Source organism: Hipposideros armiger, unplaced genomic scaffold (assembly GCF_001890085.2).
Source record: "Hipposideros armiger isolate ML-2016 unplaced genomic scaffold, ASM189008v1 scaffold_735, whole genome shotgun sequence".
Lineage (NCBI taxonomy): Eukaryota > Metazoa > Chordata > Mammalia > Chiroptera > Hipposideridae > Hipposideros > Hipposideros armiger.
Window position 1 is genome coordinate 134,720 of NW_017732085.1, and position 12,751 is coordinate 147,470.

Genomic DNA, 12,751 nt, shown 5'->3' on the forward strand with positions numbered 1-12,751 from the left:
GAGGCAGATCAGTCGCCGGCTTCTGGACGGCCGCTCACTGCAGCTGCTGGCCGCTCATGCTGGCTGCTGGCTACACACAGTAGCCCATGGCAACCCACTGCAGCAGGGGCTGCAGCCTACCCCGTCGCGACTCATGGCAGCCCAGCTCCAGGTTGAGCTGTTGTTCAGCATCTTAGTTGTGGAGGGCAGTGTCACTGGCCCTCATATGTGGGATCCGAACCGGGGCCCTCTGGCGTCCCAAGCCAGTTCTTAAACATCGCGCCACTCGGCCGGCCCCATTTTAATCATTTTTAACTGTACAGTTCTATGGCATTAAGTATCGGGTTGTTGGAAAAGTCATGACGTGTTTTTTCTATGGTTTTTGTTGCAAAAATGAGTCATGACTTTTCCGACAACCCAATACATTCACGTTGTTGTGCAACCATTGCCTCCATCCTTCCACAGAACTTGTTCCTCTCCCAAACTGAAACTCAATACCCATGAAACACTAACTCATCATTCCTTCCTACCCACAGCCCCTGGCAACCACCATTCTACTTTCTGTCTATGAATTTAACTACCCTAGGTCCCTCACATATGAGGTCTGACAAGTAAATTCACAAACTTGTTGCATCGATGTTGCTAACCTTTTTTTGCTATCAGAGGGATTATCGTTATGAATTTGTACCAAATGGACAAACAGCTAACCAAGTTTACTATTTGGAAGTGCTAAAAAGGCTGCGTGAAAAAGTTAGATGACCTGAACTTTTCACCAACAATTCATGGCTCTTGCATCACAACAGCACACCAGCTCACTGGGTACTGTCTGTGAGGGGGTTTTTAGCCAGTAAACAAATTGGAACACCCTCCCTACTCACCTGATTTGGCCTCCAATGATGTCTTCCTTTACCCAGAGATAAAGGAAGTATTGAAAGGAAGACATTTTGATGACATTCAGGATATCAAGGGTAACACAACGACAGCTCTGATGGCCATTCCAGAGAAAGAGCTCCAAAATTGCTTTGAAGGGTGGACTAGGTGCTGGCATCGGTGCATAGCTTCCCAAGGGGAGTACTTCGAAGGTGACCGTAGTGATATTCAGCAATGAGATATGTAGCACTTTTTCTAGGATGAGTTCGCGAACTTAATTGGCATACCTCATATTTGTCCCAGAAGTCTTAGTGCTGTTTTAACCTTTAGTTACCTCAAAAGTATAAAAAGCTACTGAAAGACCATTTATTACATTTTTCAAATATTGATTTTTTAAAAATTAAATTCAAAATACCCACTATCTTGTGCTATATAGCACTCTAGTCATTTTTCAAACTAGCTCAGCATCTCTTGGATGTAGGCCTATCAAGAATTGAAAAAGTTTCTTTGAATATTTTCATCCAGTTGTTAAACTTCTGTGTTGAGAAACATATTTTGTTTCATATTTATAGGAGAAAAAAATGATCTTATTGTCATCATGGACTTGAGTTCAGCTAACCAGAGGACAGATGCAATTTTTTTTGACATTTGCCAGCTTCAATCAGAGGGACTGAAACAAAAAATAAATTTAAAAATCATTACACTATTCAAAATTCACAAAATTAAGTAATATAAAAGAAATCTAAACTAGGGCCGGCCGAGTGGCTCAGTTGGTTAAGAGCTCTGAGCAACAGCAGTTCAATTCCCAGCCTGAGCTGAGCAGCCGCTGAGCTGCCAACAGGTGGCAGGATAGCTCAGCTTAAAAACAAAATGAGGAAAAGAAATCTAAACTTTCAAATGCAATAGGCTTCTGAAATACCATCTTAAACATTAACAAGAGTAAGGAAAACACCACTTTATCTTTGCCCGTTTGCCCCAGAGTTTGTGCCTTCCCAATTCTCCTTGATGTGACCAGGGCCTTCCCTTGCCTACTTTGAGGGCCCCAGCATTTCCCTGACCTGACACCTCCGCCCCTCTGCTGGCACCTGGCTGCAAGGCAGCCCTTCATCTCTGTAGACAAGGATGTTGCAGCTGCACTGCCCTTGCCTGGAAACAGATGCTTGCACTGCCAGAGGCACCAGGCTGCGCTCTGTGCTCTTCCAACAGCTCTTCTCCCACTGCTCCGGGTGAGCCAGCTGGGATTTTGAATTCTGATCCCATGGTTCAAAACACGAATGAAGGTTTCCCAGACCAGACTTGAAAAAGGCCAGGTGACTGAGTTTTTTGGTTTTTTTTTAAGTGTCTTGAGCTCCTACCTGATAAAAGGAGGACTAGGTAAGGATTGACTTTGCATTTTTTTTAAGAAACATTGCATCACTGTATAAGGGCATTGCTTTTGTATTTAGTGTTCAGCAGTGTATCGTGGAACACACTAGGTCATGTAGTGCAGATCTCTTCATCTAATCAATCCTTCATATAAAAATTCAGCATGTAAAAAGTTATCTTTAACCCTAACTCCTAAATCTGAACAAGTGGAAATTTTTGCTATATTTTTAGGGTGACTGAATATCAGGCTGCCTTAAAAGTGTGGTTTCTGGGCTCTAACTTAATTCTCCCTTTATAAGTTTTCACGAGATTTGTTTTGTGCACTTCTCTTCCCACTAACAATTTATAGAAATCTTAGCATCAAAAATAATTGACAAACCCTTTTAAACATCCCACTACACTATACTATTTTTATCTACCTTTTCCTACCTTCTGACTGCCCCATTAGCCACACTACAGACCAGGTCGATATTGCCATGTGTGAATATTTGTGTTAACACAAGGTGTGAGGCCTGACAGTAGGGCTAAATAGGCTGTTTGCTTCTGTCTATGTCAAAAAGAGTGATTTACTGCTTTTGTTTTTGTTTTGTTTGTTTGTTGTTTTTTTAAAGCAAGTTTATTGAGGAACAGTGTGTTTTTCCAGGACCCATCAGCTCCAAGCCAAGTAGTTGTTTCAATCTAGTTGTGGAGGGCGCAGCTCTGCAGCCCATGTGGGAATTAAACTGGCAACCTTGGTGTTAGGAGCCTGCGTGTTAACCACCTGACCTAACCGGCTGTCCCTAGTGCTTTTGATTTTTTAAAGAGTCTTCTTATTTTTTATATAGTACTAAACTGGGCACGTATTTTAAGAAGTTAAAATTTGATCATGAAATTCCTTTAATGAGAACACACATTTCAAGCAGGAGTTATTTATCTGTGGCATTCGTGAATTCTTTCATCTATTCTACAAAGATTCACGGAGGATCTCTCCTGGGTCAGGCACTGAACTAGGCACAGGTGCAGCAGATGCAAAGGACAGATTCAGCCTGGCCCTCGTGGAGTCCACAGTATATTGGAGTTTTGAAAAAGCAGTAAACAAACAGTTACAACGCAGGGTCCCAGTGAGATGATGGAATGGAGAAGGGGCACCTAACCCTGACTGTGGAGGCAGTGGTAAGGTGGGAGGATAACTAAGAATTGGCCAAGTGAATAAGGGGCCAAGGTATTCCAGAGAGGAGGGGCACATATAGCCAAGGGATGAACTAAGGTGTTTAGGAAGTGCAAGTAGTCAGAAGGACAGTGAGGCGCGGGGGGAGCGCTGGGAGGGGAGAGAAGTGAACTGAAGCTCCAGAGTTTACATTGACCCAGCCTTGAAGGACCATGGCCAGGGGCTTGTAGGTGGTGGGGACAGTGAGATGGTCATATTTGTATTGTCACTGTGGCAACACCGTGTAGGGTACACTGGAGTTAAGTAAGCAGGAGGCCACTGCAGAAATCCAGGTTAGATTAGTGATCTAAGACCATGGCAGTGGCAAGTGGGGTGGAAAGGACAAGACAGGACAGATATTTAGGACACAAATCCAACAGGATACAGTAACTGGGTTTGGCAAGAAGGAAAGTGAGTTGGGAATGACTCCCATATTCCAGATAATTGGGGCCCTTATTCCTAGAGAGGAGCAGGTTGGAGGTATGGGGTGGGCATGGGGGATGAACTCAGGTCTTGGCAGGGAAAACTGGAGATCCCTGTTAGACATGGAGGTAGAGGTGTGCTGGGGGACAGTGGTGGACTGGAAGGTGCTCTGGGCTGGAGATCTGATGTGGACATAGAGCTGTGTGTACAGAGTATGCAGGATACAGTCTACCCCACTAGGAGCACACCTAAGAGGAGAAAGGCTGTGCTGGGTCTGAGGTGCCGCCACCCCGCGGAGGAGGGGAGATCCTCTAGCCAGAGGCAAACAAAATAAAAAAGGCCATGTGGTGGAATCCAAAGGCCAAAGGAAAGTCAGACCCAGCTCCACAGAGAGGTCAAAGAAGATAAAGACCAAAGTTCATGGGTGAACTTTAGTCCCTGGGAGGCCATTGATGACCCTGGTGAGAATATATTCAGTGTAGAGAGGTGGGCTTCCAAGGGCTGAGGTGTAAACAGGAAGTAAGGCAGGACAAGGGAAGTCACATTTCCTTTTCAACTCTTGGCTGTGGTGGGCAGGAGGAAAGATGTTGGAACTAACAAGGTACCTGAGATTGAAGGAAGCGCTGTTGGTTTTAAATGGGGCAGAGTTGAATGTATTTGTGTCCTTACAGGAAACAAGCAAATAGAAAAGAGGAGATTGAAGAAAGAGGGAAGAATCAGAGGGGACACTTAACAGGGTAAGGACCCCCATGACCCTGGGCACAGAGGCAGCACAGCAGGAGCTCCGCCAGCGGGGTTTGCTCTCTGTGCAGAACAAAGCCAGGTCATGCAGAAATTGAGAGAAACGTTGCGTGTTTGGAGAACAGTGAGAGACACCTGAAGACCAAGCTACATGAAGGCATGTGAAAGAATCCATACGCAGTGCTGTGAGCTCCCCCCCCCCCCCCCCCCCCCCCGGGCCTCGAGACCATCAACTTGTAACAATGCACGCGGAAGTGGTCTCCACAGCGCAGTTCTGGCATCCAAAACTGAGGCCCAGTCAGTTCTTTTGCCTTCTTTCCCCCAAGTACAGCAACATGAGTGCAAAGTGGCTGGTTGCCCATGTGGCCTGGCTGTGGCAGGAATGGAGGGACCTATCTCACACTCAGTCAAAATACGCGAGAACACATGCCTGTCTCTGCCCTGGTTTGTTCCTCGGCTACCATGGCAAGTTCAAGGCCAGGGTGTCTTCCAGAAAAGGAGCACAGCTGTTCAGAGAACTGCAGAGGAGAAACGGGGGCTGGAAGTAAAGACAAGAGGCTAAGGGAGGCGGCGGCGTGGGTGCCCTGGAACAGTCTAGAAAATGAAGAGAACAAAGGCGGTGTGACGGTGAACCCCTTACAGACCCTCCTCCCTGATAGAATATGCATGATCCTGCGCGAGGCCCCGCCTGCCTGGGAGCAGGGAGGCGTCCGGAGGGTCGGCGGGGAACGATTGCCCAAACCCAATTTTCTGGGCTGAGGGTGCGAGGCAGCTACACGTCCGCGGTTCGGACCCCACGCGGGTGAGCTCCCCTCGCGCTGGGCTTAGAGGTCAACTCCCGACCCCTCCAGCACCGTTAGCACTAGCGCCCCTCCCATACTCCGGAACTGGTCGCTCCCACATCGTACTGGTCGCCCCCGGAGCAGGCCAGCTCCCCTTCTCTGCTGCGCAGAGGCCCCGGGGGAATTCAGGCCCGGGAGGGGACGCAGGTTCGACGGCGGAGGCAGAATGGGACGCGGGCCTAACGGCAGGTGCCAGCAATCGCCCTGCGGGAACTTGGTGGCGCGCCCCGTCCCTCAGTGTGGCCGCAGACTACCACCCAGCAGGGCCCCAGAACCATGCGGAGCGCGCTCTCCCCCCGGACCCCGCCGGGCTCTTCCCGGTCGCGCAACCAGGGGCGGGGCTGAGCGCTGCGCGCGGACGTAGGGCGAGCCTAGGGCGCTACGCCACCCGGCTGGCTCCAGCAGAGCCAGGCGCTGTCTGCACCTGCCTCAGTTCATTGTATGCTGTTTATCCAGCAGATAATTCTAAGCAATAATCTTTAAAAAGCATTTGACTCCGTGTGTCTTCCTTGCATCCTTTTTAGTTAGGAGTTTGTGGTGGGCGGGGGGAGGAACAAGAACGCCGGTTCTGATCGGAAAACACCGAGAGAACAGACCATCTCTTTCAGCAGCAAGGAAGACAAGCCGTCGCAGGAGCCACACATATCTACAACTCTTTATTGCTTTTTGTGCAAATTCCTAACTGTGCCTGACGTCCATACAAACGGGCAGGCATGGGCTGTTTGGGCAACAGCAAGACAACAGAGGACCAGGGCGTCGATGAGAAAGAAAGACGCGAGGCCAACAAAAAGATTGAGAAGCAGTTGCAGAAGGAGCGCCTGGCTTACAAAGCGACTCACCGCCTGCTGCTACTGGGTAAGGCTGGATGCAGGATGCAGGCGAGCGGAGGAGCGCACATCCAGCAGCACTGCGAGTGCGGGCCGGGCGGGCGGGGCCGAACACCGGCTGCGCGCACCGCCGGAGACCTAGCAGCCGCCAGCGACTCGGGCCAGCTCCTCCAGCCCAGAGTTGGCGTGTACTTGAAAATGCCTGCGATGCGCTAGGATAATTGTTCAGTGGGGGTTGGTGTGAGAAATGGCCAGGGCATCGGGCTACAAATCACAGCATTCTTTTTGTTTGTTTGTAGGGGCTGGTGAATCTGGGAAAAGCACTATCGTCAAACAAATGAGGATCCTGCACGTCAATGGATTTAATCCTGAGTAAGGAATGATCAGTTGCGGTTTTGCTTAAAAACTGCACGCAAGCTTTGTCACTTCTCTCTTAGCCTTCCCAAACCGTTGATTTGATCATTGAATACACCTTTAAAGGAGAAAAATACAGAAGTGTTTTGTTGAATTTGGTATATTTAGGCAAATCCTTCTTTTGATAGTGTCTAGATCAAAAAAATAAAATAACTTGCCTAACAAAATATGATTTATTAGGTATTCTTGAGGTATTGAGTATTGATCTGTATTCTTGATATTGCTCTGAGCACACTTAACCAATATGTCGATGTATACTTTTCTCTATACCATTTGTCTTCATCTGTTTTAATTCATAGCTATCAACATATATCGGATTGATTCAAATTCAATATATTTACAATTATAGCTTTATAGTTTTTATATGCAATAGTCATGACAAGTTTCCCATGTTTTGTGTAACCAGTGTGGTTGTTTAACGCTGTAGATTGTAATTTGTGCATTCAAGTTTGTTTAGAGTACAAATTATAGAAGGAAGATGTTTTCCTTTCCCAGACAAAAACTTTGCAGCTATTGTCCTAGGGGTTGATGTTGACCTCTAGGAAACCAGTCTAGCCCCATTCCACAGCTGGAAATTTTAAATCCCACACAATTTATTCAAATCAGTGCCAATGATAAATTAATAACAATTCTCTTTTAATACAGGGAAAAGAAGCAAAAAATTCTGGACATCCGGAAAAATGTTAAAGATGCTATTGTGGTAAGAACTTTTATTTAAATGGTTGTTTACTAGAAAAGTTAAGTACTCTTCTCTCTAAAACTGTGTAGATAGAAATTACATATTAGATTATCATACATGGAGCCTAAGTGTTATGTTTATATGCATGTATACTTTTTCCATTTTAGACAATTATTTCGGCAATGAGTACTATAATACCTCCAGTTCCACTGGCCAACCCAGAAAACCAATTTCGATCAGACTATATCAAGAGTATAGCCCCTATCACCGACTTTGAATATTCCCAGGTACGTAAATCCTTATTGAAATATTTTAGGTGATGCAAGATGGAACCATTTTTAATGAGGTGGCTTACTGAGAATCAATGTTAATATTAATTCATTATCAACTTTCTTCAAAATCTAGCTCTGCTTAAGAGAAATGCTTTCCTCTGTACCAAAATATTAACATTGGTTAAAAACATTAAAGACAATAGAATTGTAAAAAATGCTTTTATGAATGTATTAATAAGTTTGATAATCAGGAAGACAGCATACCTTTAAGAAATATTGATAGTATTTTCTCCTATATGTATTTCTAAATTAACAAGTAAGCAATTTCCCAGATAACAAGTGAGTGGAAATTCCATGAGTAGAGAGAAATACTTTTTGATATGTGATTGGCTCCATAGAAAGAATAGAAAGAACAGAATTCAGTTTACTTTTAAGGTGTGTGTCCCTTTGGATTAAACAAGAAGAGAATGCATGCTGTAAATAATAATATGGATCACTTCTGAATGTTTACTATATGATAGGAAAATGTAGTTTGCTTCACATCTGCAGGATTTAGGGCGGCTTTCCTAATCACTTGGATGACAGTAATGCTTATGCAAAAGAATGATGTGAATATTAGTTTTCTCTGGGGGGATAACCACTTCTTTTAAATATTACTATTTGGAAATTTTATTAAGCATGTTTCGAAGAAAGATATATTTGTTAAATTTTTCAAAGTCATTTTTGTTATAATTGTGCCAAAAGCGTGTGTGTGTGTGTGTGTGTGTGTGTGTGTGTGTGTGTGTGTCTACCCATCAATAACAGTATTTCAAAGTTTTCACTGCCTGACATGGTGGTCTTAAGACATTTTTCATTTTCAGAATCCTCTCTTCCAAGGGAAGCTTGTGTACAATGTGTACACAATGTGTCCAGAAACCAATGTGTACAATAGATAGGCCCTACCCTGCTCTGACTGAAGTTCTGGCCAATGTGCGCCTGCTCAGCCCTACCCCTTCTCTTCAGCACAGCATAGTTGTCCAATGTGCTCTGTATTGGGATAGTAGATACGAATTACTTTTTTAAAAGCTTTTATTTCCATTCTCCCATGGGATTATTGCTTCTGCTAAGCATTCCGATGTAGCCATTGAGATCTCTAGAATTTCTAAAAAGGAGATATAGGGGTGGCAAAATGGCTAGAAACGGGTTAGGGCATCTGGCACAGCAGGGCCCGCTGTTTTTTACTAAACTATGTCTTTAATTGGAAGGCTTGGAGAGGGATAAAGGAGATGACGTGGTGAACACGGGATGGGGGTGAAGGGGTGGGCCAAAGCAGTCATTCAGCTAACTAGACCTGTAGAATGTCCTCCCAGCATTCTATGATATCTTATGTATGGAAGAAGTCATCCAAAACTATGAGGCCTTAGCTGAAATCAAGAGTGGCATTCCCATTCAACTTCAGATTTACACATTCACAGACCCATATTTGAGTTCTCAATTTTGTCCTGTTGTGTTTGCCTAAATATAATCATAAAACATCTTATATATGGTTCTGATATAGGAAAAAGCTTTTCTTAGCATATAATGAGAATTTAGAATTAAGATGAATTAATCAACTACACATCTTCTTTCTTCTGTTCATGACAAACTCACACATGATAAAGTGATCCCCTATTTAAAATTCATAACGTCAGTAACTCCCTTGTGGATTACTAAGGAATTCAAAGTACCTAATTTGTGAAAGTGTTTTTTGAGCTAAACCATGAATATTTTTAATAAACAAATAAAATCGACAAACCATTTTCTTTGAACACAGGTATTTTCATATAGATGTGTTAAGGCTACTTAAAAATGATTATCAGAAACCAATAAAAGACCATTGTGAGCCAGCAGATATATGTGAAATTATAATGCTTTTTCAGAAGTAATAGTTTTTTAGTAGTTTTTAAGCCCAGCATCCTGTTGTCATCTGTGTCTCTGTCCATGTCAAATGACATTATATTTATATTATAAAAGAGCCTGTACTTATATAAATGAGGAAATTAATATCTAAATATATAGCTTTCCTTCTGAAAATGCTGCTTTTAATATGCATACATTTCAGTAACATTTATTTCATAGTGCTCTAAATATTCATATCACTTATAATATTAGATTGAATAGTTCTTAGATTTACATTTTGATGATCCTAAGACCAATCTCTGACTTATATACTAATTTTACTTGTTACATTTGGAGAAAATTTACTTTTATTTAAAGAAAATGTTTATTGTTGTAAAAATATATAATAAAAGTAGAGCTAAATTAAGTATTTTTTATAGTAAACATAACACTAATTTACTAATCTAGAACTTCTTTGAGATTAAATCCTTGAGAAAGTCTTTCAGTGTCACATTCAATTCCTTGAGGGTCTTTTAAGTTTATTTTCCTTTAGATATAAAATAATTTTGAACCAAATATACCTTATCATTAAAAATAATTCAGAGTTATTTAAGAAGGAAAAATTAGATTTTTTTTTAAGGAGAAGAGGATAAATAAGGCTTAACAAGAAATGTGAGAACAGCCTGATCTGTTGGTCAATGTTCTGTCATTACCACCTGATACTTCCTCAGGCGACGTTCATCAGAATTGCAAGTCAACATAAACCCAGTGAACAGGAATATTATTTCCTCTCCTCCCAGGTGAGAGGACACCAAGCATTTGGTGAGGGTGTAGCCCGGCTTACTGCAGTGAACCGGGAATAAGGCCCTGAGAGCCCAGTTGCCCATTGTGAGTCTTGGTTCCACTATTCTCTAAAGATGTGTCCTCAAGCAAGTGGCCTACCACTCAGTGAAGAACAGGGTGGAAGCAAGACTTCCTGAAGCCACTCTAAGGAGGGCTGGTGAGCACATGCATGGAAGGGCTGAGAGCTATGCCTACACCAAGTGACTCTCAGCTGCTTCTGCCTGTGTGCTTGTTCTGTCTCCTCTGGGAAGTGTGAGTAGAGTTATAGAATTCATATCATACAGGTTAATGATCTTCCTGGTGATTTTTTAACCAACTGAACGTTCTTGCTCCCCTACCCAAAAAGACTTTGAAGTCCATAGTGTAAATCAGGTAGGAGTAAGTTCTCAATTGTCACGTCCAGCGTGGCAAGGGCAAATGGGACACGAGAGGGGCGGCGCAGATTGAATAAGTACAAGAGACAAAAGTAAGATTTAAGAGCGAGACTAAGGGACTCAGCCTTTAGAGATAGACTGAGCCACCGAATCGGGTCAACGTATGGTTTTTATTGATTTTTTTCAAGGAAGTAAACTGTTGTGTTGTCCGTCATTAACCGTGTATACTGGTGTGCCTTAAGGCCTTTTTCAGTGACCTTTTCCCAAAGTACTTCAGTAAATGCTATGTCTTCATACTTCACCACATTGCCCCAAGACATAATTACATGTCCTCCCAGGGAGACAGCTGATATCATTCCATCAGGTCCCAGTCAGGCTGAGACGCCCCCCGAGAGAGTTTTACAGATATCATTCCATTCGGCCTCAGTTTTCCGAGACACTCTCTCGACTAATGGGTCAGAGGCTAATGCAGGGGGAGTGGTCTAAGAATCGGCTGTAAGGCGACACTCAATAGGGAGCCCAAGCTGCAGCCCCCACATGAGTCCCCAGCATCTGCCCTCAAACCTCATTGGAACCCTCCAGCCCTACCCAGCACTATCAGAAAATGACAGCTGGTGGCATTAGCTCCTAGAGGAACAGGACTTTTCCTTTGTCTACCATCTTCCTCTGTCTACTGCCCGCCCTCCTCTCCCCCACCACTCACATGGCACAGCCAGGTACACTGAAAGCCATTGCTGAGTGCCTGCTAACTTAAAGTATAATAGAATATTAGTCCACTTCAGTAAGGAGCTCTGAGGGTAACAAGTGAGGGGACTGGCCCACTGGGATGTCACACAGTATCTCATTTATCCCCAAAGGAAGGTTCCCATCCATGCAACAACACAGTAATCAACATTTTCATTCAAAATGGCCTTTAAATCCATCTCCCAAGCGGCCCCTTGTTCTTTGCCTTTTGAGGTAGTGAGGTTTAGTGTGTGGGGGTTTTTTGGGGTTTTTTTTAAAGATTTTATTGGGGAATTGAGGGAGGGGAACAGCGTTGGGGAATCAGGGGAAGGGAACAGACGAGTTGCTGTCCTTTTGTTCTTCAGTCTAGTTGTAGAGGAGTTGCTTCACTGGCCCATGTTGGTATTATCATTGCACTCTTCCTGGATGAGGCAGATCAGTTGCCAGCCTCTGGATGGCCGCTCATGGCAGCTCTTGGCAGCTCACACTGGCTGCCGGCCACTCACGCTGGCTGCTGGCCACACACGGTAGCTTATGGCAACCCACTGCAGCAGGGGCTGCAGCCTACGCCATCGCCGGCGACTCATGGCAGCCCAGCTCCAGGTCGAGCTGCTGCTCACCATGTTAGCTGTAGAGGTCAGTGTCACTGGCCCTCATGTGGATCTGAACTGGGGCCCTGCTGCTCAGAGCTGGCATCCCAAGCCAGCTCTTAACCAACGCGCCACTTGACCGGCCCTAGTGTGTGTTTTAAAAGAGACAGACAACATTAGCAACTATAAAAAGTTGGAACTGCTACTGTATGTCCAAAAGTAGGGCCAGCCGAGTGGCTCAGTTGGTTAAGAGCCTGCTCAAGAGTGTGAGCACTGAGCAACAGCGGTTCGATTCCCGGCCTGAGCTGAGCTGCCGCTGAGCTGCCAACAGGTGGCAGGATGGCTCCGCTAAAAAAAAAAATGCCCTTTGTATGTCGGACAGTAATATGAAACTCAAAGATTTTTATATATGACATCAAAGAGAAAAGTGTCATCTTAGATGATTCAGATGTAATTAATGAACCCAGATGACTACATAGGGGCACTTTGGGGCCCTTGCTCTAGGTGTACTTGTCTCAGATCTCAGCTGCCCCTGGCTGGGTCCTGAACCACCAGTGGGGGAACTGGCTGCTGTGAACAGGAGCCCAATGGGGGAATGGCTTCTTGGGGCTCTGGGCTGCCTCTGGGCCTTCCAGGGCCAAGGCAGGGCCTAGAAAGAATGTCTGCCTGGGCCGGCTGAGTGGCGCGATGGTTAAGAACTGGCTTGGGACGCCAGAGGGCCCCGGTTCGGATCCCACATATGAGGGCCAGTGACACTGCTCTCCAC

At 44.7% G+C, this 12,751-nt stretch overlaps 1 protein-coding gene across 5 annotated transcripts in view; it reads left to right on the forward strand.

Annotated features, from left to right (window-relative positions):
* Positions 1-12,751, forward strand: part of GNAL (G protein subunit alpha L) — a 173,257-nt gene that overhangs the window by 55,807 nt on the left and 104,699 nt on the right. Inside the window, exons 1-5 of one of the 5 annotated variants that reach the window (XM_019627501.1) lie at positions 4,495-4,560; positions 6,015-6,261; positions 6,533-6,605; positions 7,293-7,347; positions 7,494-7,613. In XM_019627501.1, coding sequence (XP_019483046.1) covers positions 6,120-6,261; positions 6,533-6,605; positions 7,293-7,347; positions 7,494-7,613 — 390 coding nt within the window. In that variant the 5' untranslated portion in view covers positions 4,495-4,560; positions 6,015-6,119. Of the gene's footprint in view, positions 1-4,494; positions 4,561-5,274; positions 5,367-5,480; positions 6,262-6,532; positions 6,606-7,292; positions 7,348-7,493; positions 7,614-12,751 lie in introns of those variants that run through there. The other 4 variants (XM_019627500.1, XM_019627502.1, XM_019627499.1 and 1 more) reach the window with 4 other exon arrangements.